Source organism: Lactuca virosa, chromosome 4 (assembly GCF_052849685.1).
Source record: "Lactuca virosa cultivar CGN04683 chromosome 4, Lactuca_virosa_CGN04683_v6, whole genome shotgun sequence".
In the NCBI taxonomy this organism is placed as follows: domain Eukaryota; kingdom Viridiplantae; phylum Streptophyta; class Magnoliopsida; order Asterales; family Asteraceae; genus Lactuca; species Lactuca virosa.
The window spans coordinates 232,263,626-232,290,043 of NC_136429.1; the positions used below are offsets into that span (position 1 = coordinate 232,263,626).

At 34.2% G+C, this 26,418-nt stretch overlaps 1 protein-coding gene across 1 annotated transcript; it reads left to right on the forward strand.

Annotated features, from left to right (window-relative positions):
- The first annotated feature begins 8,522 nt into the window (after positions 1-8,522).
- On the forward strand, positions 8,523-10,458 carry LOC145108065 (mitochondrial import inner membrane translocase subunit TIM10-like). The gene is made up of 6 exons (XM_079045057.1): positions 8,523-8,786; positions 9,197-9,277; positions 9,669-9,721; positions 9,889-9,927; positions 10,045-10,114; positions 10,237-10,458. The coding sequence occupies exons 2-6, from the start codon at positions 9,233-9,235 to the stop codon at positions 10,285-10,287; spliced, it is 258 nt and encodes an 85-aa protein (XP_078901183.1). The 5' UTR covers positions 8,523-8,786; positions 9,197-9,232; the 3' UTR covers positions 10,288-10,458.
- Positions 10,459-26,418: the final 15,960 nt, after the last annotated feature.

A 26,418-nucleotide genomic window follows, 5' to 3' on the forward strand; every position in this document is an offset into this window, starting at 1 on the left:
AATATATGATCCCTTATCTAATGGACAAGTCATTGACTAAGGTCAGAGTTCGACATCGGCTTTAAGAGCTACGATTGCTAGTTGGGTTTTGGAGTCATACACAATAATAGTTTTAGACTTATCCAAGTGGGAGAGTGTTGGATTAGTGTCTAAGTCCATAACTATAATTGGTATGTACTTGACCCGATTTGGCATGGTCCATTTGGGTTGCACTTCACCTGAACAATTTATATGGATAGTCTTTTGAGAATAGTATGTTTATGATTTATATTAATATATTATAAGTTCTAATATATTAATATGGAATCATATTATTTAATTAGTATTGATCCAGAATTAATTTAGTATTAATTTAGTGATCAAAAGGAACTAATTAAATATGGACTCTTGTATATATATATATATATATATATATATATATATATATATATATATATATATATATATATATATATGGAATGGGCCAATTTCATTTAGGTTGGGCTAAGCTTGCATGGATAGTCCATGGAGTTTTTAACCCATGGATCCTATGGAAATGAAAGGTCATGGGTATTAGGGTTTACATGAATGTAACCCTAATCCTCCATACTATATAAAGAGGTCCTTGACACTTGAAATTGGTACGAATGTGTGAGGACAAAGGGTGGGCCGATTTCTAGAAGTGCTAGCTATTCTCTCAAGTTTTCCAAGGTGTTTTTGGTGATTTGTGATTCCACTTGAGGCTTCCACATTATTGGGGCTAAGCTCTTAAAGTTCAAGACTTCAAGCTACACCAAGAGGTATGTTATCTAACTAGGCTTTTGTAGTAGAGTTACTTCATAATATGCTAGTTAGGATAAAACCTTGGAATATCAAATATTTACATGTATAATAGAGAAAACATAGATCCAAGGTTTATAGGGTTGCATGTACACCATAGGAGTGTTAGAATGCTCAAAACCCAACATGACTTTTGGTTGACTTTTAAGGTTTGGTCAATTTGTGGACAATTATGGCCATTGAGGGGTAAAATAGTCTTTTACCCTTCTGTGAGTTTGTAGAAGGGTTAAGTGTAGCTTCTTGAGAGTCGTGATTAATTAGGGATAATTGTCGTATGTGTTAGGCGGAGGCTAGACCGGTGATTTGAGTTCGAGATTAGCCGATTTTGTTCAAGGTGAGTCTTCTCACTATACTTACCATGTGTGGTACCTTTGTGTGACTGAGATGTCTTATGTGCTTATCTATGTGTTGTGATATTCTGCATTATGTCTTTGTGATTTATGTTGAGTATTATTATTATTATGAGCTTCTTGAGTTAGGACCGGAGGGTCCACCCGAGTGTGGGACCGGAGGGTCTCCATAGCAACACATTGACTGGAGGGTCGTATTGAGTTAGCCTCAAGTGGCTAACATAATGTGTGTGGTATTTTGGGGAACTCACTAAGCTTTGTTCTTACCGTGTTATGTGTTATGTGTTTCAGGTACTAAGGAGGATCACGGGAAGGCCCCAACTTGATTGTACACACACTCGCATTAGAGATAGGTTTTTGGAGGATCATGAATTGTGATAAACAATTTAAAAGAAAATGTGTTAATGTTTGATACTTGAGATATTTGAGAAATGTGACATGTGTTTATTTGTGTTTGAAAATGAAAATTTTGGTTTGAAAATTTACGGTGTTACATATAAGTCATAGTGTTTTAAAGAAAAACAATAATATTAGCGTAAAAGATTACATGTTCCTTGTCTAATGCGACATACATCTCATTTGTTTGCAGCCATTGTAGGTTGAGCAGAGATGAAGAAACTAATAATAACCTGTAAAATTCTAAACACAAATTATAAGTGTTTGAAAAGTATAAGACCAATTAGAAAGTGATTTTGATTTGAAAATCTTCTACCTCGCTCGGCGAGAATATGGTTAGAGAGATCTGAGAGTTGAGGGAGTTTAGGGTTTTAGGTTTTTGTTACTGTGCACAATACTTTTCTTTTTAACAATATTGTCATAGTTCTTTCCGTTTTTTGCAATTTGTCCGTCTTTACTTTTTGTTGGGAAAACGGCCTCAAAGATCCCCAACAATCCTTCCAAACTAATAATTGAGAAAAATAACTAGACACAAGAATATACATGGAAACTCCAAAACCGGAGAGAAACCACGGGCTCCAAAGAGAACGATCCACTATCTGATAAATTGTTACAATCCATAGACTAATCTCTCAAGCCTCCCCAAAAATACCCACACTCTCACAAAATGTTTACAAAGATTTTTTTCACTCTGAAAACAATAGTAAGAAATACAAAATAAGAGAAAGAAAGAAATAACCAAACACTTTAAGTGTATTTTTGGTTGGGTTGCTTGGAAACCAAAGCCTTTGTCTTCTTTTATAATATTGGAGACCTCCCAAGCTTTCATCATTCTAGCAATGTGGGATGGGAAAACACTATTTATTAATTAGACAAAACTCAACAGTTTTTACAATTTGCAATTGTTTTATGGGCATTAGTAGTGTACGTTCTGGGCTCCAAATCAGGCTCGAAACCAGTCCTTTTGTTGTAAAGAAACTGATAAAAGTGGGCTTTGATTAAATCAGGCTAGTTTATGGACCGGTCCTGGCCCAAATAAACTGAATTATAAATAATAATTGGGCCTACAAACCGATCTCAGGCTAGGGCTTCTATTTGATTCTAATTCAGTTTCAATGTTTTTTGAGATTTTTAAATGTAATCTCGTGTAGCAGAAATAAAAGATATCACATTACAACGTTAACCTTTCGATATCATAAAAGATTTCACAGTAAAACGTTAAGCTTTCGATAACATTTTATTGAGTAAAATGCATGAATAGTTTTCGTGTATGTGTCAAAAAACACGTGTTAAATATAAACTTGCATAACACATGAAATGGAAGAGATACATTATATGGTGTTTTTAATTAATAGAAGTTACAACATCATGTGCCCTTTCCTAAAAGAAAGGTCTAAAATAACACATTACAAAAATCCAAAAATCAAGGTTCTTACTTGTTAAACAGTTCAACCGTGTACTCCATCTCCTTCTCCTCCATTCCAAAGATCTATAGATAAAGAAAAACACAATAAAGGACTTTGCACCATCCACCTAGAACCTAGTCTTTAGAGACAAGAAAACAAACATAGATGCATTTTTTCTTTTAGACAAATGAATTGCTCAAAACTTACATTAGTTCAAAGCAATGTGAAGCTTACATTAGTTCAAATCAAATGGAGTTTGCCCAAACTTCATATATACAATCATTCCATAATTTCGACTAATTATTATCAAACTTACATTAGTTCAAATCAATGTGAAGCCATGTGGGTTATACGGATAAGAAAAGAGCATTTATAGTTCACTCAGATCCAACAACTCCATTATTTTGCCAAACTAAACCATTACACCCTCAATTAAAACCAAATAGGTTCAACGAAACTTGATATAAATCATAGCTTTTTAAAGAAAAACAATAATATTAGCGTATAAGATTACATGTTCCTTGTCTAATGCGACATACATCTCATTTTTTGCAGCCATTGTAGGTTGAGCGGAGATGAAGAAACTAACAATAACCTGCAAAATTTCGAATACAAATCATAAGTGTTTGAAAAGTATATGACCAATTAGCAAGTGATTTTGATTTGGAAATCTTCTACCTCGCCCGTCGAGAAGAGGGTCAGAGAGATCTAAGAGTTGAGGGAGTTTAGGGTTTTAGAAAGGTAAAAGAATACCCAATTTGGACACACTTTTCCTTTTGGTTTTTGATACTGGGCACAATACTTTTCTTTTTAACAATATTGACATAGTTCTTTCTGTTTTTTGCAATTTGGCCGTCTTTAGTTTTTGTTGGGAAAACGGCCTCAAAGATCCCCAACAATCATTTCAAAATAATAATTGAGAAAAATAATTGGACACAAGAAAATACGTGGAAACTCTAAAACTGGAGAGAAACCACAGGCCTACAGAGAGAACAATCCACTATATGATAAATTGTTACAATCACATAGACTAATCTCTCAAGCCTCCCAAAAAATACTCACAGTGTCACAAAGTGTTTACATAGATTATCTTCACTCTAAAAACAAGAGTAGAAAATACAAAATAAGAGAAAGAAATAAATAACTAAACACTTTAAGTGTATTTTTGGTTGGGGTGCTTGGAAACCAAACCTTTTTCTTTTTTTAAAAGCTTGGAGACCTCCCAAGCTTTCAATATTATACAAATGTGGGATGCGAAAACACTATTTCTTATTTAGCCAAAACTCAATAGTTTTTACCATTTGTAATCGTATTATGGACATTAGTAGTGTACATTCTAGATTCCAAATCAGGTTTGAAACCAGTCATTTGCTGTAAAGAAACCGATAAAAGTGGGCTTTGATTAAACGGGTCTAGTTTATGCGCCAGTCCTAGCCCAAACAAACTGAATTGTAAATAATAATTGGGCTTACAAACCGATATCATGCAGGGACTTCTATTTGATTCTAATCCAGTTTCAAGGTTTTTTGGGATATTAAAAATGTAATCTTGTGTAGCATAAATAAAAGATCTCACCTTACAACGTTAACCTTTCGATAACATAAAAGATTTCACACTAAAACGTTAACCTTTCGAGAATAAATTTTGGAGTAAAATACACGAATTGTCTGTATGTGTCAAAAAACACGTGTAAAATATGAACTTACATAACACATGAAATGGAAGAGATATTATAGGGTGTTTTTTAAATAATAGAAGTTACAACATCATGTGCCCTTTCCCAAAAGAAATGTCTAAAATAACACATTACAAGATATCCAAAAATTTAAGGTTCTTACTTGTTAAATAATTCAACCCTGTACTCCATTTCCATCTCTGCCATTCCAAAGATCTATAGATCAAGAAAAAGACAATAAAGGAATTAGAACCATCCACTTAGAACCTAATCTTTAGAGACAATAAAACAAACTGAGATGCATTTCCTTGCTCCAAAACAAATCAAATGGAGTTTGCCCAAAATTCATATATACATTCATTATATAATTTCGACTACTTGTTATCAAACTTACATTAGTTGAAAGCAATGCGAAGCCATGTTGATTATACGGATAAGAAAAGAGCATTTATATTTCATTCAGATCCAACAACTCCTTTATTTCGCCAAACTAAACCATTCCAAGCTCAATTAAAACCAAATAGGTTCATCGAAACTTGATATAAATCATAGCGTTTTAAAGAAAAACAATAATATTAGCGTATAAGATTACATGTTCCTTTTCTAATGCGACATACATCTCATTGTTTGCAGCAATTATAGGTTGAGCGGAGATGAAGAAACTAACAATAACCTACAAATTTCTGAATATAGATTATAAGTGTTTGAAAAGTATAAGACCAATTAGCAAGTGATTTTGATTTGGAAATCTTCTACCTCGCTCGGCGAGAAGAAGGTCAAAGAGATATGAGAGTTGATGGAGTTTAGGGTTTTAGGATGGAAAAGAGTACCCAATTTGGACATAATTTTCCTTTTGGTTTTTGATAATGAGCACAATAATTTTCTTTTTAACAATATTGTCATAGTTCTTTCTGTTTTTTGCAATTCGGCCAACTTTAGTTATCTTTGGGAAAACAACCTCAAATATCCCCAACAATCCTTCCAAAATAATAATAGAGAAAAATAAATGGAAACAAGAATATACGTGGAAACTCTAAAACTGTAGAAAAACCACGGGCCTCCAGCGAGAAAGATCCACTATATGATAAATTGTTACAATCACATACACTAATCTCTTAATCCTCCCCAAAAACACTCACACTCTCACAAAGTGTTTACAAAGATTTCCTTCACTCTAAAAAAAAGAGTAGAAATTCCAAAATAAGAGAAAGAAAGAAATCACCAAACACTTTAAGTGTATTTTTTGTTGAGGTGCTTGGAAACCTTAGCCTTTGTCTTCCTTTATAAGCTTGGAGACCTCCCAAGCTTTCATCATTCTAGCAATGTGGGATAGGAAAACACTATTTATTATTTAGCCAAAATTCAACAGTTTTTAACATTTGTAATCGTATTATGGGCATTAGTAGTGTACATTGCTCCAAATCAGGCTTGAAACTAGTCATTTGCTGTAAAGAAATTGATAAAAGTGGGCTTTGATTAAGCCGAGCTAGTTTGTGGACCATTCCTGGCCCAAATAAACTGAATTATAAATAATAATTGGGCCTACAAACCGATCTAGGCAAGGGCTTCTATTTGATTCTAATTTAATTCCAAGGTTTTTTTTTGGGGATTTTTAAAATGTAATCCCGTGTAGCAGAAATAAAAGATCTCACATTACAACGTTCACCTTTCGATAACATACAAGATTTCATACTAAAATGTTAAGCTTTCTATAACATTTTTTTGGAGTAAAATACACAAATTGTTTTTGTGTATGTGTCAAAAAACATGTTTAATTCTTATTTTTAAAAATTAACTCGGACCATCAATATATTGTTTTCTTTTCACTCAGACAGTCTCTTACGTATATAAAATGATTTTTTTACCCTTAATATTTTCTTTTTTGAATTTTCTTTTATTTGTTTATCATTTTTAGATAAAAAAATAAAATATACTAAATATACCCTCTCATTTCTCTTTCCCCATTTTCCTTCTACCTTCCCTATAAACCAAAATACATTACATCATCGACGATTGGAAACCACAATACATTACATCACCGACAAATACCCAAGCAACATCGTCGGTCTTGTCCCCATCACTCTCCTCCTTCTTTCTCCGACGAGACCAACCACTGCCCTAACCACTATACAACGTGGTCAAACTCCTACCAGGCCTCCACCATTGACAACCATACCTATGCCATCCTCTTTCTCCTGCTCTCTTTTCCGATCGCGGGCTAACCCAACCATAACCACCATTGATCACTTCCCAGAAAACCTAAATGCCCTCTATTCTTTTCATTTCATAACCCTAGGAGCCGCTACCCACCAGCGGAGTATATTTCGTCGGGATTCTAGTCGTGTATTTACAAATCAAGAAGTCGGCGAGGTATAGTACTTTGGTAAGAGGTTTCTTGAAGCCCGCGGGGAACGATATCAATGGTATGAATGGGACGACAATGATGGTTTGAAGGGGGTGATGATCGCTACTCCGCCATCGCGATATCTCTCTGTTTCTCTTGCCCTCTTTCTCGGTATTGCATATGTACACACACATGTTTGTGTGTGTTTTGTGGGTCTCTACTCTCTCTGATTAGTAAAAATAAGGGTTTGGAAGTGAAGGGATGAGGAAAGTAAAGGGGAAGGTAGTATAGTAGGCATGAATAATAATAATAAAAACATCGAACTATTTGCAAAATAAAAACACAAGGATATTATGGTCATTTCAGTTTTTGTACATACTAAGTTCACAACAAAATCGTCTTTCAAGGATGAAGTATGCAAGTTTAAACTAAAAAGGGGATAGTCCGAGATAATTTTGAAAGTAGAGCCAAGTTCTTTGCAAATGTATGAAATAGACATGTTAACATTGAAGATTTGAAGTATTTTAGGTAAAAGTATTGTTTATATACTTGGGTATAAGTACTTAAAAAGGTCAAGGTGTTTATATATGTTCAAATTAATTATATGCGAAGTATGAACAATATTGAGAGCGTATATATATAGACTATCATAGTATATTGAAATGAAAGTCTTGAATTGGCATTATCAACTATATAGACTGTCATAGTATATTGAAATGAAAGTCTTGAATTGGCATTATCAACTATCTTTAGGTTGATTGAATAATTGATTGCATGTAGACTCTGGTGTATGATGGTAGCAAGAAGAGGAAGATGTTAGAAGGATCATTGGAAATGTTGTGGTTGGTTTAATATGGACGGTTGAAATAAAAAACATCAAGTTAAGATACCAATAGTTAAAATTCACATCTTTCAAATTGTTAACGGAACGACTGTTCTTTAATCATAGTACGAGTACAAATGTAAAAAACTAAAAATGGCTGAATTGCAAAAAAAGAAAGAACTATAACAATATTGTTAAAAAGAAAACTATTGTGCCTAGTACCAAAAACCAAAAGGAAAACAGTGTCCAAACTGGGTATTCTTTTGCCTTCTTAAAACCCTAAACTCCCTCAACTTTCAGATCTCTCTGACTCTCTTCTCGCTAGACCTGACAAAATCTGGCACGGCACGGCAACCCGACACGAAGTTAGCGAGTTAGGGCCAAAGATTTTGACCCGTTTATCTATATGGGTTGACACGACAAGAAAAATTAATGAGTATGGTTAGGGTCAAGATTTTCAGCTCGAAGATGACCCGTTTAATTATATATAATATTTTTATATTTTTATATTTTTATAAATATATTATATATGGTTAAAAACTTAAAATTATAATAAGACTTACCTAATAAACAATAAAAAGAAATTTGGGCTCTTTAATTTTTGGGTTGCTAAAAACGGATTCACAAGTCCATTGGGTTTAGTTTAGGGATGGTTCAATTGTTCAAACCTAATTTATTGTATCACCATCAGCCGTAACCTAAATCTAATGCTCGTAAGCCTTCCGCCTCCCTCCTTCACGTTCACGAGCTTCAGCAATAGCATTGATCAGTCGATCACGACTTCAGTCGTCAGTCCATCCACCATCGACGCCTCCATCGTCTCAGCCTCTCCTTCACCGGCGCATCGTCTGAGTTCTGTCGTTCGTCACCCCTCTCGTTCACCGGCTCATCGTCACGACTTCACGATTCACCGTTCTGAGTTCTGTCGTTCGTCACCCCTCTCCTTCATTGGCGCATCGTCTCAGCCTCTCAGGTAAGTGTCGATTTGATCGGAGTTCATTTGATTTTAAGTGTCGATTAATTGGTTTTTAAGGTTTGTTCGGAATTCTGTCTGTCTAGATGAACTGATAACTGATAATCCAATAACAAGATTAATGGGTCGAAATTTTTTGGTTATCAGATGTTTAGCTTGAATAAAATGATAATATTAAATAGGTCGAATTTTGTCGGTTATCAAATCGGTTGTCAATATCTAAAACAAAAAAAAACAAACATAAAGCTTCTGATCTTTATTAATCTTTATCAGATGTTTGACATCTGTTCTTAATCTTTATTAAGCTTTGTTTAGATTCTGTGAGTATTTGGTCTTTAAGTGTGTCGATGATCACTTCTTTATCAAACACTTATATCAAACACTTATTATCTGTATTCATAATTTTGCAGGTTGTTGTTACTTTCTTCAACTCCGCTCAACCTACAATGGCTTCAAATAATGAGATGCCTGTCGCATTAGACAAGGAACAGGTAATCTTCGCTAATATAATGTTTTTCTTTAAAACGACTTGATTTATATCAAGTTTCGTTGATCCTATTTGGTTTTAATTGAGCTTGGAATGGTTTGCTTTGGCAGATAATGAGAGTTTTTGGAAATGAGGGAAATATAAGTATTTTTTTCTTATCCGGATAATCCACATGGCTTCACATTGCTTTGAACTAATTTAAGTTTGATAAATAAGTAATTGAAATTATAAAGTGATGGTATATATGAATTTTGAGCAAACACCATTTGATTTGTTTTTAGCAATTCATTTGTCTGAAAGAAAAAAAAATGCATCTCTGTTTGTTTTCTTGTCTCTAAAGATTAGGTTCTAAATGGATGGTGCTAATTACTTAATTTTGTTTTTTTGATCTATAGATCTTTGGAATGGCAGAGAAAGAGATGGAGTATAGGGTTGAATTGTTTAACAAGTAAGATCCTTGATTTTATTCATCAATAAGGATTTTAAACATTTATTTTAGTAAAGGGCATATAATGCTGTAAATTCTATATTAAAAAATGAAAACCCTTTAATGCATCTCTTCCATTTCCTGTGTTATGCAAAGTTTATATCTAACACGTGTATAATTTGATGCAGGCTAACTCATACATGTTTTGCTAAATGTGTTGAGAAAAGGTATCATCTCTTCACAATAATAATAATAAGAAATTCCTCCTTCAAGATTTTCATCCTCACATTAATTCAATATATGGTGTTTCATAGATGTGATTTTGAATAACTTAATTGTTTTAGGTACAAAGAGTCTGAGTTGAACATGGGTGAAAACAGCTGCATTGATCGTTGTGTTTCAAAATATTGGCAGGTAACATTTCTTCATATATTTGTCACATTTTATTCAAGATTTATGATCATAATACAAACAAATATAAATAAACCTTCTCAACCATATGTGAATGTGTAACGTTCTCTCTCATTTATCTTCAGGTAACAAATCTTGTAGGCCAACTGCTTGGTTCCGGGAGACCACCAATGTGAATCTTTAACCTTGTTATTTATTACTAGTAATAATAGTCTGAGGATTCCTTTAGATTTGTACTCAAAGTCAAAGGTCGAGAATTTTTGCAGATTCTTGTTTTGATGATTGATAATCTTATAGATCAATTAAGTTGTTTAAAAACTTGAAATAAATTTGGAGTATTTTCAGAATGTTTTTATGAGTGATTTTGTGCTAAAGTTGTATTGAGGAACCAGTGCCATGAATTTTATATGCGTGGTTTTCTTTCACATCTAGGGCTTTTAAGGAACAAATGCTTTTTAATTTTTTTTGGGGTGTAGATATATTTGTTAATATTTGATATATGAATTAGTATATACAAAGATATTAATTAAATTATGTTAAGTTTGTGTTTAGTTATAGGTAGAAAACTAAATGCAAAAACAAAATGTTTTGGACTATTTAGGCTATGTTTTGTAAAAATAAGCTGGTTTATTGTAACTTAGTGTTTTGTAAAACTATAAAAATAGCTTATAAAAGTGATTAGTTTACAAAGTAACTTATAAGATAGTGTAGTGGCGTGGATACTAGAAATTGCATTGTTTTAAAAAAAAGGTTTTTAGTTGACTCGGTGTAATGATCGGTACACGGGTCAATCATGTTTATGATCTTTTTTTATTTTCATATATTTTTACTTTCGAGCATAATGCATAGACATATAAAACCAATAATTTGATGTCTACAAAGTTTAAACATTGAAAAATATATCAAAACATGGTATAGATCAATCTAAACACAATAAAAACCACAAGAGTACAAAAAACAAAACAAAACAAAACATAGTTTTGGCGTTCGCTACTTGTACCCAAGCCCTATTAAAATAGGTCAATCCGGTTTTAACCGGTTCGACCGCGGTTTAGGGGAAACTCTGGCGGTTCGATTCGGTCCGTACTTTTACAAAAAATCGTTCTCAATTGACCCGGCTTTTACTCCGGGTCACGGTCCAACCGGTTGAACCGGTCGGGTCGACCCGGGTTTTAAAATTGAGAAATTGAGACTTTAGTTATAAATTTTTCAAAATTTATCCTTGACAGTAATATAAAGACTAATTTTTTTTTTCAATTTATAGAACTTGTTTCTTACAGTTTTGTAAGAACTTGGTGCTACTATATATACCTTTGCATTGTACACCCATTTAAGACGTATTAAAATTTGTTTTTGTAAGATTTTCAATATATGTGATTAAGGTTTTAACAAATTTAGCTCAAGCACTTTCGATACATAGTTCTTTTATTCAAAGTGAGTTCCTCTTAAGTTATTTAGAGTCTCTATTTCTACTATAGATTGTGGGAGCGAAACAATGATGTTTTGTAATATATAATGTCAGATTAAACATGTTATGGTATGGATTTGGTTTATGATATTAAATTTATATGTTGGTTTTCTTGGTGGCTACCAAGTTAAGCTTATAAATCAACCAAATCATGTCTTCCCAATAATGTTGTTATGCATATAAATGATGACAATGAGGCCAAATATCCTCTCTTTTTAGAGAAAAATACAAAATTACCTAATTTCATTAGGTTTTTTCCATGATTTAGGAAAAAATCAAAAGATTTCTCATTTTAGCTTTTAATTTTTACAAATTGAAAATTGAGAAATCGTTAAATGGGCTGCAAAATCATTAAATAAGCTGAGAAACTGCTAAATGGGCTGCCAAATTAGGTAAATGAGCTACAAAATGGGTTATGAGTGGTCACTATATATCATTTTTTTTGTCATTTTACAATTTTTTTCGTGAGAACCGTATTAAAAAGCTTTAAAAAAAATTGTATATTTACACTATTTAAAACGGTCTTTGAAAATCCCTACTACTAAAAACTTAAAAAAGATTGTTTTTTCGACTAACACCTATAACTGTTATATTTCGTAGTAATTTCGCAAGTCAGATATTTGAAATTCTATAAAAAAAAAATTATTATTTTTATAGGCAAACACTACAAAATAATTTTATTTATTTATTTATTTATTTATTTATTATTATTTTTTTTTTGTAGAAATAGCCTTTGAAGATTTCTACCACAAAAAACTTTTTGTATTTTCGTAAGTAAAATGAAATAATAAAATAACATAAAATTTAAAACTGCATTATTTTGGTGATTTCGTAGGTAATGTACCAATTTCGCATGCGTGACGATAAACAACTTGTAACAGCCTATATTTTTACAATACAAATTTATGTATTTAATAAAACATTGTTATGATCTTATTTCGTAACTTACAAATGCCCAAGTTTAAATACACATTATTTTACATTCATAATGCTAAACGCATGGGTTACAAATGATAAACATAGCACGCAAGTATCTTACAGTCTTTGATACATATGAAATACCAGTCCTTGTGTCTTTATTTCAAGCTTCTATCCTGCTACTACTTCATGTCATTTAAAAAAAAACTTTCGTCATATGAAATACACAGATTTAACCAAAAACATTCAATCTTTTCTTTTTGGTACATTTGAAATCATTTTCATTTTTGTACCAATTGATCCAAAATCATTTTCAAATTCATTACAAATCTTTCCAATAATCATATTTTCGTTTCCTTTAATTTTGGAGAATCGATGTTCGTGTCCATGTCCCAATTCCCACCGGTGGCCTGTCAAAAAGGATGAACAAATCACTCCTTAAGGCCACTTCGTAAGAACCGTAGCTTGCATTTTTCGTCTACATCTTAGAAAAACTTTATAAAAATTTGCCTAATTTGTCGACTAAAGTAACAACTAACAAACGTTACGATGGCTCCAACATGTCGTCACGTTAAATCAGTCACAAACTCACAATGTCATTTTCTCAATTTCTTAGAATTTATAAAATGGACCCTTTTACTTTAAGGGAATTACGTTCATCTCTTCATCATTTTAAGTTTCAAAGATTTACATTTAGGGTCCCTCAATTTTTTTTTCTCGTTTTGATGATTCTTTAAAAAAATACCCAAACTTGCACCACTTAAATATTTGAGGAAGTTTTCTAGTGTCCTTGTTAAATTATGTTAACATGATTTTATTTGAACACACTAGTGAGCTTAACGCTTACAAGAGAGTAGGGGAATTTGAGGATCCCAAAGGATTTTCCCAAAAAAGAACTTTTTTTAGTCGTTCATTGATTTGTGTACTCTCCGGTACCTTGAAACCGCATCTTTAAGTGTTTCACGTGCATCATTATACATTCATAGGCTAAACAAAACAACTGCTTGCAGATAAAGCTCAATTGACCAATAAGGCGATATCACTTGTGCTTGCATCGCATCTCCCAACGATTCTTGTCCCTTATTATTCATCAAATAACACAATTACACAAACACCTTCTCACATACATAGTTGGTGACACCATGGTCCCACTCTTGATGAACTACACCTCCAAAGATTTAAACAAAACTAGTTCATTTTGCATATTCGGTAAGTCTTGACAATCTATTCCCTTTTATCAAATCAAGTGCCTGAAATGATAATGACATGATTAGAGTAGATCTGGAAATAAATGAGCACTCAAACTCGAATGAGCTTACATGGCTTGGAGGAATGTGTTTTCCATTCAAAAGATCAAGCAGTATGGTGCCAAAACTGTAAATTACACTTCCTGCTATGACTCTACCTGCAAAAGAAAAAGAAATAACATAAGTTCACTTTGCATATAAAAAAAGGTGACGAAACTGCAATATAAATTGTTTCAATTTTTGATCAAATTGAATTAAATAAATTAATATATGTAATTTGGTTAATAAGACATGGGTTTATTTTTTCTTGAAAGACATCGGGAACCACACTCAATGGATGAAACTATTGACATCTGCCAAGTGCCAACAATCGTACTGTTAGTAAATCATCAGATATGAACACGAGACCTCTAGAATCTTGACCATTAGCGACTATTGACCAATTTATATCAAGCCAAGCGATCAATTTTCCGATCAGTTTCCCAAGTTTGTTCGTTTACCAAACATTCTGACTTGCGATAAATATGTATGAATATGTGGTGACATACGGCGAGCATCAGGCCAAGCAGACTTGTTGAACCTTTTAACAACGATTAAACGATCATCATCTTCGAGCTTTCCTTTATACACAACATTAGGTGCTTTTTCACCATGCTCAGACACAATATTCTCGACAGAAAACCCACCTTTAGCAACTTTAAGTTGATCTAACTTGTACTCTCGGAAAGCTGGCAGCTTTAGCTTATCGCTATCCCCTATCCCCACCACCGTTCTCTGAAGCAAATTATCAAACACATTGCAGTCATACATAAAAATACAATAGTGATTATACAAATTCAAGATTCAGATTTCCATAAACCCATGATCAATCTTCACGTACCTGGATGCGTATTGGATTTCAAACTTGACCACCCACAAACAAAAAGAAAAGTAGAAACAACGAGCTCCCATTTTGTTCCTTGAAGAAAATACCTGTTTTTCCTTGTTTTGTGATGGAGGGAGGTCAAAATATTGAAGTTTTATAATGGACAAAATTGCAAAAATGGTCCATGTGGTTGGCAAAATTATGCGACTTTGGTCCAAAACGATACCTTGGTGCACCACTGGTCCAAAATTGGATATTTCCATTGTTTTTGGTCCCTTACACTAACTTCCATCCATTTGTGCCGTTAGCTGCAATATAGACGAGGGTATTTTCGTCTTTCCACCTACATGGACCTTTTTTGCAACCTTATTCAAAATAAAAGCAGGAGCTACATCACTCTTCCATCTTCAACCTTCACAAGCTTCATATTCTTCCTACTCTGTCTTCGCAACTTTTTAGACATCAAAAATTAAAATGGTGATGTGTTTCTGTGGTAGGGACGTGGTGGTTTGCACCTCCTGGACATCAGCAAACCCTGGTCGGAGGTTTCTTTCATGCCCTCAACAGGTAAGTGTTCCATTTTGCTATTTTACCCTCAATTTGGAAAATCACCCTCATGTTTAGGGTTTTTTTTACGTGAAGGGTTCTAGATGCAGATTCTTAGGATGGATTGATCCTCCAATGTGTGCAAGATCTATGTTGATAATACCCGAATTATTGAGGAATATCAACAATGCAAACTATCAAGTGGCAAGACTGAAGATGTGTTTGTTTGCAAGTTGGTTACTATTTGTGGTGGTTTGGGTGTTTTTCATTTAGGATTAAGGAATTAGGGACCCCTGTAGTTGCATGTAATTTTGGGTGTTTTTGTCTTATGAAATTGTAACAGGGGAATGTGGTAGTTTTTTTCTATTTGATATTGTAATATCAATTTAGGGTTATTTTGGACAACTTTAGAAATGGGTACCCTTTTCATGGTTGTAATGACAATGTAATGCAATTATCACCTAATGTTAATGTTTATTTGTTGTTTCATAACAAAGTTGTTATAACCATAAATGTGTTCCATAAACATGACAATAAAGTTGTTATAAACCATAAACATAAGTCTTTAACAATCACAAAAGGTTGAAATTAGTTTCATGAACAAAAAGGCTAAAATACCAAAATAAAACCATGACAACAAACTACTTCTAAACCATTACATCGAGATGCACAAAAGTGGTGCTAAACCAAAAGATAAGTTTTTAAACAAAATACACTAATTCCGGCATTGACTGCCACCTCCATTCCCTCCTTGACTGCTTCCTGCATTCCCTCCTTGACTGCTTCCTGCATTCCTTGATTGCTTCCTGCATTCCTTCCTTCACCCTTGCAAGTCCTGGAGTTATGACCCCTATTGTTGCATTTCCCACACTTGACACTAACAAACTTTCTGGTAAGTTTTTCAGGTTCACTTGCACCATGCTTATGAATCTGACTATCAAATTTTTCATCTGCACTTCTTCTCCTTCACCACCTGTTTTAATATTGCTTTCCTCCTCTCATCGTAAGTATCTTCACCAAAGGAGTCCCATTCATCATTATCAATTACTTCAACATCTTCAATATCTTCAGTATCAACATCTTCATTTTCAGTCTCAACACCCTTTCCTCTGTCAACATACTCAACATCTAGATCAACATTCATATAAAAATCACTCATGTCCATCTCAATATCACTTAAATAATTTTCTTCATCTTCAAGAAAGTCACTATCTTCCTCACTCCCTTCACTACTCCCTTCACTACCCCTTCACTACCTCCTTCACTACCTCCTTCAATACCTCCTTCACTACCCTTTTACTACACCCTTCACCAAGCCCTTCACAGACTCCCTCACTTTCAAATTGAACTTCACCAAGTCCTGCACCAAGTCCCATACTCTGATAATTATGATCATTAAAAGTATATTGATCAAAGAAAGGATCAAAGTCTTCAAATTGAAATGGCTGGTCATCAAAGGTATCAAACACTTGTGTATTTAATTCTTGATCACCAAGATTTGCACCTTCATCATGAACTTCTATATCTTGATCACCAACAGGTGCACATTGATCATGAATTTCTGTACCTTGATCACCAATAGTTGCACCTTCATTACCAATTTCAACATGTGCATCTTGATCACCAACAGTTGCAGTGTGTTCCAAGTTGAAACATAATTTCTTACTACATGACTGACTCCCTTCAACTAACCTCAATCTCCTATTCTTATTGTATTCTGGTGTCTCATACCTTACCAAACACAATTCAAGATTTGGGACATCTTCCTGGTTTTAGTTTACTGGATGCAAATCAACCACTGTTGAATTTGATTTTGGTAAGGGCACATCATCTGCTATTTCCTCAATGATGACCCTAGGTTTAACTCTTGGAGACATAAAGTATGTAAGTAACTTAGTTTCATTATGTTCAGTGTATACCTTGATGATCTTATGATGTTTAATGTACTGTGCAAGACTAAGTACATCAACATCATTCCCTAGAGCTCTAAGACCAAACTCCAAATCTCCATTTGGCAATTGATAGTGATAGTAAATGACTGGTGGTACCTCATAACCAAGCTTTAGCATCACCTCGTCCATGTCTACCAGGTCGACGTGGTCTAATTTTCCTTCAATGTAGCTTATCCCTGGGAATTTTGTGAACCTCCCTCCATGATGGAGCTCAATAGTGAACATCATTGGATATCCTTATGTAAAAATCATGAACCAAACCAAAAAAACATTACTTTATATGGATTGTAAAAGCTTTTTTTTGTTTCAAAGAAATATGTAAGAAACAGAGTACGTTACCGTAAATCCAGATTGCATCAAAACACTGATTTCTTGGCCTGATTTCCCACATTTGGAGCGTACTCGTGGATTCGAACTTACGATTGAAGTTGATGATCAAATGCAGGATTTCAAGGAACGATTAGGGTTTTTGATCAACAAAGTGGGTTTAGTGGGTAGAGAGTGAAGGGTCATTAGCTGTGTATATCCTTCAATATGGCGGTAATCGATCACATAGAGGTGGAAAGACGAAAATACCCTCGTCTATATTGCAGCTAACGGAACATAGGGACGAAAGTTAGTGTGAGGGACCAAAAACAATGGAAAGATCCAATTTTGGACCAGTGATGCACCAATGTATCGTTTTGGACAAAAGTCGCATAATTTTTCCAACCACAGGGACCATTTTTGCAATTTTGTCTTTATAATGTTTTAAAAGCAGAAAGAGGGTCTAATATCCTTGTGATTTAAGGACGATAAGAGTAAAATATGAATTTGTGTGTGTGATGAAAAAGGGGGAAAGGACATCGACCTGTATTTCTCACTCATGCTTCTTCCCTGTCAGCAATCAGCACTCATCATCATTCTCCTATATATGACATCTATAATGTGCTTTTTCTTACAGCAAAATCATGTCTTCTTCCCTCTTTTAGTTTTCTTTTTTATATATATTTGAGCGGAAAAAGTGAATCTATTTTTAAACTATGAGCGGACCCGGACACGACTAATCCGGTCCGGTCCACGGTCCATAATATTCTCCGTAACCGGTCCGGTCCAAGAGCCAGTCTGTTCTGGTCCAAATGCTCATCCCTAATTTAAACTATGATTTTTGGTGTTACGGTAATTACTTTTGTATGTTTGTGTTAAGAACTTAAGATTGTTAACTTTCGTTGGTAAACTTGATATATATGTTAGTTGGTAAACATGTCAATATATTTATTTTTGTGTTAAATTGTTACCGGTCCAAATGGGTCCAAGAACCGGCAAACCCGGACCTGGACCCGAACACGACTCATTCGCTCCGGTCCACGGTCCACAATATTCTCCATAACCGATCCGGTTCAAATGCTCATCCCTAGTTTAAATTTAAAATTAATCCAACAAAAGTTTACCAACACAAGTTAAAAATCTTAAGTTCTCTATCAAGATCCCTTTCATATTATTTATCTATTAAAAGATACATAAAATTCAGAATTACAGTCTAAAATAATTGTTGAAAAGCTGAAATATTTCAGCTTTGATATCCTAACTTTGATTAATTGTAACTCATTGAATATAATATCAAAAACAACAAAATTATAGTCTAAAATCATCTACAAACTCTAGATCACATGTTGAAAAATACCGCATGTCAATCCGACAAAAACCGAAAGAGATATGCTTGTTTAAACAATTTTACAGAATGCAAAATTTTAATTTATTGCTGAAAAGCTGAAATATTCCAGCTTTGATATCTCAACTTTGATTGATTGTAACTCATTCAATATAATACCAAAAATAACAAAATTATAGTCTAAAATCATCTACAAACTCTAAATTACATGTTGGAGAAAACCGCATGTCAATCTGACTTAAAACGAATGAGATATGCTTGTTTAAACAATTTTACAGAATACAAAAATTTAATTTTTTGCTGAATAGGTAAAATATTGCAGCTTTGATATCCCAACTTTGATTGATTGTAACTCATTGAATATAACACCAAAAACAACAAAATTATAGTCTAAAATCATCTACAAACTCTAAATTACACGTTGAAAAAAACCACATATCAATCCGACTTAAAACGAATGAGATATGCTTGTTTAAAAATTGAACTTTTTTTTTATAAATAAGCCGGTCCAACCGGTTTTTACGCGGAACCGGACCGGTAAAAAACCCGAACCGAACCGCCCTCAAATACTAGAACAAAGAACCGGCCCGACGGTCCAAAAAATGGTCCGATCCGGTCCAGTTTACCGGTCCGGTTCGGTTTCCCGGTCCGGTCCGGTCCACATGTCCAAATGCTCACCCTTATATATATATATATATATATATATATATATATATATATATATATATATATATATATATATATATATATATATTAGTCGTTTACCTGCGCCAAACGACAAGTACAAATAGTTTTTTTTCAAAATTTAGTTTATAGAAGCGATCAATTATTTTGCGTAAATAGTTTACAACATCAAAACAATAATCAATAAGAGTAATGCTAGCAAAAACAAAATGAAGAGTTAAGATTGTTTACAAATGTGTACGAACACATAATTGATGAATTTCCAATGAGTAGTATCCTACGTTGATTAGTTGTATTGCCGACAGGATTCTCTTTTTTTTTTTTTAAATCTTAAAACAGTCTATACATGCACATACTACTCTACTTATAAATGTACATCTTTTTACTTAAACCTCTGACTTCTTGCTGTGGATCAACTATCTCTCAACCTCTTGTTGTGGATCAACTATCTCTCAACTTCTGATAACGTTAGGCCAAAGTCCTTTAAGGGGGAGAAGGAACTGTTGTGATGTGGTAATATTGATATTTTATGTGCGGACCCGTGGCCAACTCTCCCCTGGTGGAATGGCCACGTCAAATCACTAACTCTCCCTGTGGCCAACTCTATGAGTTGGGAGGATTTGAAAGGCATGATGCTAGAAGAATACTGCCCGAGGGGCGAAGTTCAGCAGCTAGAGCAAGAACACAATATTTCGGCATCATTGGCGCTAAGCCAATCTATTCCTAAAACTATGTCGAAACCATTTAACTCGATAGGCAATAATTCCTCGTGGAACTTATTCCCATTCAAGTCAATGAGGATGTTTTTCATACGATGGCTAACAGGTACAAACTTGCCACTAGCAATTTCGACTAATAAAGCATTAACTAGTCTATCAACAGGCAAAGCTAGTTTTCTACCAAATTCATGCGAAATAAAGGAGTAATTGGCTCCAGAATCAAACAAAATTTGGGCAGACAATTCATTTACGAGAAAGGTACCTGAAGCGACATCGACTTCTTCTTTTGCAGCTTCAAGTGTCATCTGAAAGGCTCTCGCCTTCGGCTTTGGTGGAAGATTGGGCTTTGCTGCATCCTTCCTCTTTGGACAGTCTTTAAAAACATTCCCTTCTTCATGGCACTCAAAATATACCCTCTTGTCGGACGGACACACGTTGGCATAATGCCCAGTCTTTCCACATTTGTAGCAAGTCACCCCCTCACTACATTTCCCAGAGTGCGTTTTCTTGCACTTCTCACACCATTTCACTTCACCTCCTCCTCCTCCAAACTTTTTAGACTTAGAAAATTTGCTTTTCTTGTTGGAACCTGAAGTTCCTTCAAATTTTCTCTTTTTGACCAACTTCTGCCCTCTCCAGACCTTTCTCTCTCATCTGAACCTCAAGATTCTTAGCAGCCCAGATGGCGACTTTCAAAGTGGTTGCTTGCTTGACCATCGGACCAAAGTCCGCTGGTAATCCGAGGGCAAACTTGTTGACCTTAGAGAGTTCAGTTGGAACTAAATGAGGAACGAGCTTCATCTTTTCCGTAAAACTAGCAGCGTATTCAGTAACGCTCATCTTTCCCTCCTTTAAATTCTGGAAATCATTATTAATTTCCAGAAGATCCTGCTCAGAGCAGTATTGCAATTTCAGTTGTACCACAAAGTCTTCCCAAGACATCTTGCTAGCTTCTCCCTTGGGCATGGAATTAGCTAGTAACTTCCACCAGCTCAATACACCAGATTTTAACAGAGGAATTGCAAGTGCGGTCTTTTGTTTGTTGCTGCACTCACAACTTTCAAACATCGTCTCCATTTCGGAGATCCAATTCATGACTTCCACCGGTGTCGGACTTCCAGATAGACACGGTGGTTTGGATGCCATGAAATCTTTGTATTTGCATCCGCGTCCATCAACTCCTCCATCCTGGTTGTTTTGTCTAACTATCGGTGGGTTGGCTTGACCAAGAGTCCCACTGTAGTTCCCTCCTACTGATTGCCCTTCATTCAATTCGGGCTGTTCAACAGGTATCGTAGTTTCTTCCCTATGCTGTTGTAGTAATCGCCTTGTCTCCTCCATCTGGCGATCTAACATCATCTGTATCATTGCTTGTACCCCAGCCATCGTCATTGGCTCAGGTGCAGCTCCTACAACAGGTACTCGCTCAACTACTTGAGGTTGAGGCTGTTGATCCCTGTTTCCGTTTGCATTTGGAACTCCACTACGAGTTCTTGCCATTACAATCTATATACCGAATAAGGAGAATTTAGGTCTTTATCCTCGATAGGTATTTAAATTCCCTTATCACTCCGAAACGTTTACATGTTAGTTCTAATCTCGTAATCATACGCTTAGAATCCTACACACATAAGGTTTCCAGATCCGGTCGGCAACAGACCATAGATCCGAACAAATGATGGCATATATGGCAAACATATAACATTTAGCACATAAAAGCATTTTAGGCATATTTCCTAAAATAAACTAGTTCTCGTGTCTAAAATATGGTAGACACTCATCTCACAATCATCACTTAGCATTCTAAGTTTAAGTCTAGAAATTCTACAATTTCTTAGTTCGCTTAAACTAATGCTCTGATACCAACTGTGACATCCCCTAATTTCTCGGCCAGAAAAGACCGATTTAATTTATGCTTTTTAAAATAAAATCAGAGAAATCTTTTTAAAAGATGTTGCGGAATTGGTCCCCAATACAAAATATGATAAAAGTTTGTCAAAACCTTTCTTTAAGAAATATATAATTTCATTTCATATCAAAACCTCGGGATGTCATGTTCCGATACAGATCAAAAGCATAAACAAGACATTATAAGCCTTTCAACAGTTATTTACAACTACTGGCCTATAATCCAAAAATCTCTCATCGCCCTCCGACTATGCTCGGGGTCCACTACCTGCAACATAAAAAGATGAGTGGGTCAGGCTTGGGAGCCTGGTGAGCATATAGGGTTTTCAACCCACAATAATAATAAACTTATTAAGTTCACCAATCAACAATAACCTTGATTACCCGTTCCCGTTATCCTCACTTTACGTCCCTAAACACTTATCACAAGGGACCTAGCCTAAAGAATATCATTGGGACGGACACTACTGCTAAGGGGTTTCCTCAGCCATACATGTCCTAAAGGCAACCATGAGGGGGATGGAGTACAGCGAATGAACGCCCAAGTTCATTAACACCTACAGGTTGCGGGCCTGTCAGCGTTTCCACTGGACTGTCTAGAAAAGTCCGTGGTCGTCATCCAAACTCCGCTAGATGACTGAATCACAATCACATCGAGGCCTCTCATCACTTTATTTCATCACACACCAACTATCTACCCATGTTTTACCCAACATATTTGTAGATAAAAATACATATACAGTTTAAAACTTGTATAAAACATCTATTCAACAGTCACCTCAATTAAACAATTAATATAATTAGACGTAGCACGTATTTTATAGAAAATACTTCATATCTAGGTGTAAGATGAAGGTGACTATACACTCATATGATTTGATGATAATCGGGCAGCAATTTGTTTCCTAAAACGTTCGTTTCTAATAAAACTGGGAGTTTTATTGAGAAACCGGGCTCTGCGAAGGTCTGGCTTCGAAACCGAAAAGATAAATTTTCCGGGTTTCTCGGGCACTTCGTGGCGTATTCCGGGGGTTATAATTGATACCGGGGCTTTGGGGGATGTTAATATGAAGAAAATATGAAGAAAGGGGCTAAAAGTGACAAAATTCTAAAAGTAACCGAGAAGGCTCGCAAGCCTTCTATTTATAGGAGGTCCGAAGTCGGCTTAGAAGGGAGGAGTCAGCAGGCGAGACACGCAGCAGCAGCTGGGCGAGGGTGCGCAGGTGGCTCGCACATGGTCTGCGCGTGCGAGGGGTTCGGTGTCGCCTCCTGATTGGACCGCGGTCTAGTCCGAGGCTTCGGACGTGGCACCTCCTGCGAGACTCGGACACATGATAATGGACCCGCGTCGGACTCCTAGTAGACCACTTTGGATTAGCTCTCAGGTTCGGATGACTCACGAGATCGGACACGCGTCGGATGCGGGGCGAGGACATGTGGCCGAAGTCCACATATGCGAGATTTCTCGGTTTTGGGGATTTTTCTCGATTTTCGCGCCAAAACTTCTAAAATCCATAACTTTCGCATACGAGCTCCGTTTTTGACGTTCTTTATATGCACACGTAGGTAAAATTACGCTCTACAACTTTCGTTTAGACTTCGTCGGCTAAATTTGAATTTAATTTTTATATTATTATTTTTAACAAACCGGGACAAGAAATTCGTTAAAAATTCATAACTTCTTCATCCGACGTCCTTTTTTGTCTGTCTTTCTACCGTTGTGCTACTATTGACGAGACCTTCGATTCTCGTTTAGGTCGTGTTGGCTAAAAATCACTCGATCTTAAATTCGAGTTTTTAGCTGTCTACTGCTAAGCTGAAACTTCAAAAAATCATAACTTTCTCATACGAAGTCAGATTTGGGCGTTCTTTTTATACCTACTCTCGGTTTAACGAACACTACGAGTTTCGTTTAGATCACTAAGGCTAAAAAGTAGTTTATCAAAAACTCACTTTTTACGACATTCGACACCGTGCCGGTTTTGTCGCGAAACTTCGACAGGTCATAACTTCTTCGTTATAACTCGGATTTCGGTATTCTTTATATATCCGTAATCCTTGTCACGCCCACTACAAGTTTCTTAATAGATATTGGCTTTATCTAATATTTATTTTCGACGTTCATTTTTATTCTTAATTAATTAAACCCTAATAATTAAGCATAAAACACATAATTCCTTTTCATTTCTTCAAAATGAGTTACAAGGGTTAACCTAGACTATAATGTCAATATTAATGCCTAGCCTAGAAACACGGGCATTACAGAACCATTATTAATCAAGGAACCAAGGAACCAATTCAAAGCGTCGGAATTTAAAACGATCAACGACAAAAGAAATGGTTGTAAACTTTTATAATGGTCGCACATGTACCGGATTATAACAAAACCAACTTCCTTTTTTTCATTTAAATTTTTTTTTAGGCCAAGTTCTTTATCGAAAAAAAACCGAATATACCGTTGTTCACGATTTTTCGTCCTCTTTCCATAGAGATTAATGATGATATATAAAAAACGAACTTTTTTTTTTCGAAAAAAACCACTTAATTTTCTTGTTTTTTCAATATTTAAGTTTATTTTTATGAAAAAAAAAACTAATTATACCAAAAATATTAATTTTTTGTACTCTATTAATAAACATCAACAACGATTAAAAAAAAAAAACTCGAACAGTGTAGATTCACACTGTGAATCTAAACTGTAAATATTTCAATTTTTAACATTCACAATATGAAAAATCTCGAACAGTTCAGATTCACATTGTGAATCTGAATTATTATTATGCACACTGTGAATCTGAGAATGTTCACAAAAAAAACCCTTCGATCAGTGTAGATTCACACTGTGAATCTAAACTGTAAATATTTCAAACTTTAACATTCACAATGTGAAAAAGCTCCGATCAGTTCAGATTCACACTGTGAATCTGACTTGTTATTATGCACACTGTGAATCTGAGGAGGTTTACAATGTGAATCTGAACATGTTTACAATATGAATCTGAATACGTTCACAATGTGAATCTGAACTGAAATATCGTTTTTTTTAACATGAATATGAATCTATGTTTAAAAAGTACAAAAAATATGAATTTTGATATATTTATTAATTTTTTTTCTATAAAAAAATAGACGTTAACTTTTTTTATCAAAGAAAATGAAGTGTGTTTTTTTCGAAAAAAAAGTTCGTTTTTTATATATTATCATGGATCTCTATGGAAAGAGGACGAAAAATCGTGAACAACGGTATATTCAGTTTTTTTTCCGATAAAAAACATGACCTAAAAAAATTTTTAAACGAAAAAAAGTGGTGAGTTTTTATGTAAAGGGTATATTTTTTGGTATAATTCGGTGTGTGTGCGTCAAATGTAAAAGTGTACATCTATTTCCTTGGCCGTTGATCGTTATGATTTCCGACGCTTACGATTGGTTCCAATGTAAAAGTGTACATCTATATCAATATGGATGTCTATTTGTAGAAAATAAAAAATCATGAATTTTGATATATTTAAAATCATTTTTCGATAAAAATATCTTCTTAAAAATTAAAAAAAACGAAAAAAATTATGTTTTTGTATATATTAAGGTAATGATTAGCATAATTTAAGAAAACATGTTTTTGTTGGAAAACACATGTCAATTCCTTTCCCATTTCTGCTAGTATATATATATATATATATATATATATATATATATATATATATATATATATATATATATATATATATATATATATATATATATATATATATATATATATCATTTGAAATCAAATATATAATTGCCTCGCCCTAATTGCCAATATGCCCCTCAGCCCAAAACAACTGGATCAAAATTTGGGCCTAAATAATAAAATAGATATGCAATTTGTCTTTTTTGTTTTACAAAAATTGGTAGTTTATAAAATGAAAAATTAAGATATGTTTATCAAAAATTAACAGCATTTGAAATCAAATATTTTATCGTTAAAAAACAAAGATCAAACATTTTGAAGGACTTGACAATTTAAATATTATGGTTATTTAAATAATATGTTTTATAAAATTTTATTTGTTTTTATAATTATTTAAAAAATAGAAAGAAAGAAAAAAAAATGATAACATGGAAATTATTTTGATGTGGAGGATCATTTCGTAAGTTAAATAATCTTATGTGGAGGATGATATAATAATATAAAATGTGAGGCGACAAAATAATAATATTATAATATGGATCTATACCTACCTGTCCTAGTCTTACCATGAGATAAAAGAATTTTGTGAGTCATTAAAAAATATTGGGATGTAATATTAGTTAATAAACGTGATATTTTCAAGTTTGTTGAAGAATTTTGTGCTTCTATCTTAGATTTG

Excerpts from the sequence above, each read along its gene's own strand:
- LOC145108065 (XM_079045057.1), top strand. The coding sequence starts at position 9,233 with ATGGCTTCAAATAATGAGATGCCTGTCGCATTAGACAAGGAACAG. Across the intron at positions 9,722-9,888 it reads AGGGTTGAATTGTTTAACAA|GCTAACTCATACATGTTTTG; the intron begins GTAAGATCCTTG and ends AATTTGATGCAG. Across the intron at positions 9,928-10,044 it reads GCTAAATGTGTTGAGAAAAG|GTACAAAGAGTCTGAGTTGA; the intron begins GTATCATCTCTT and ends TAATTGTTTTAG.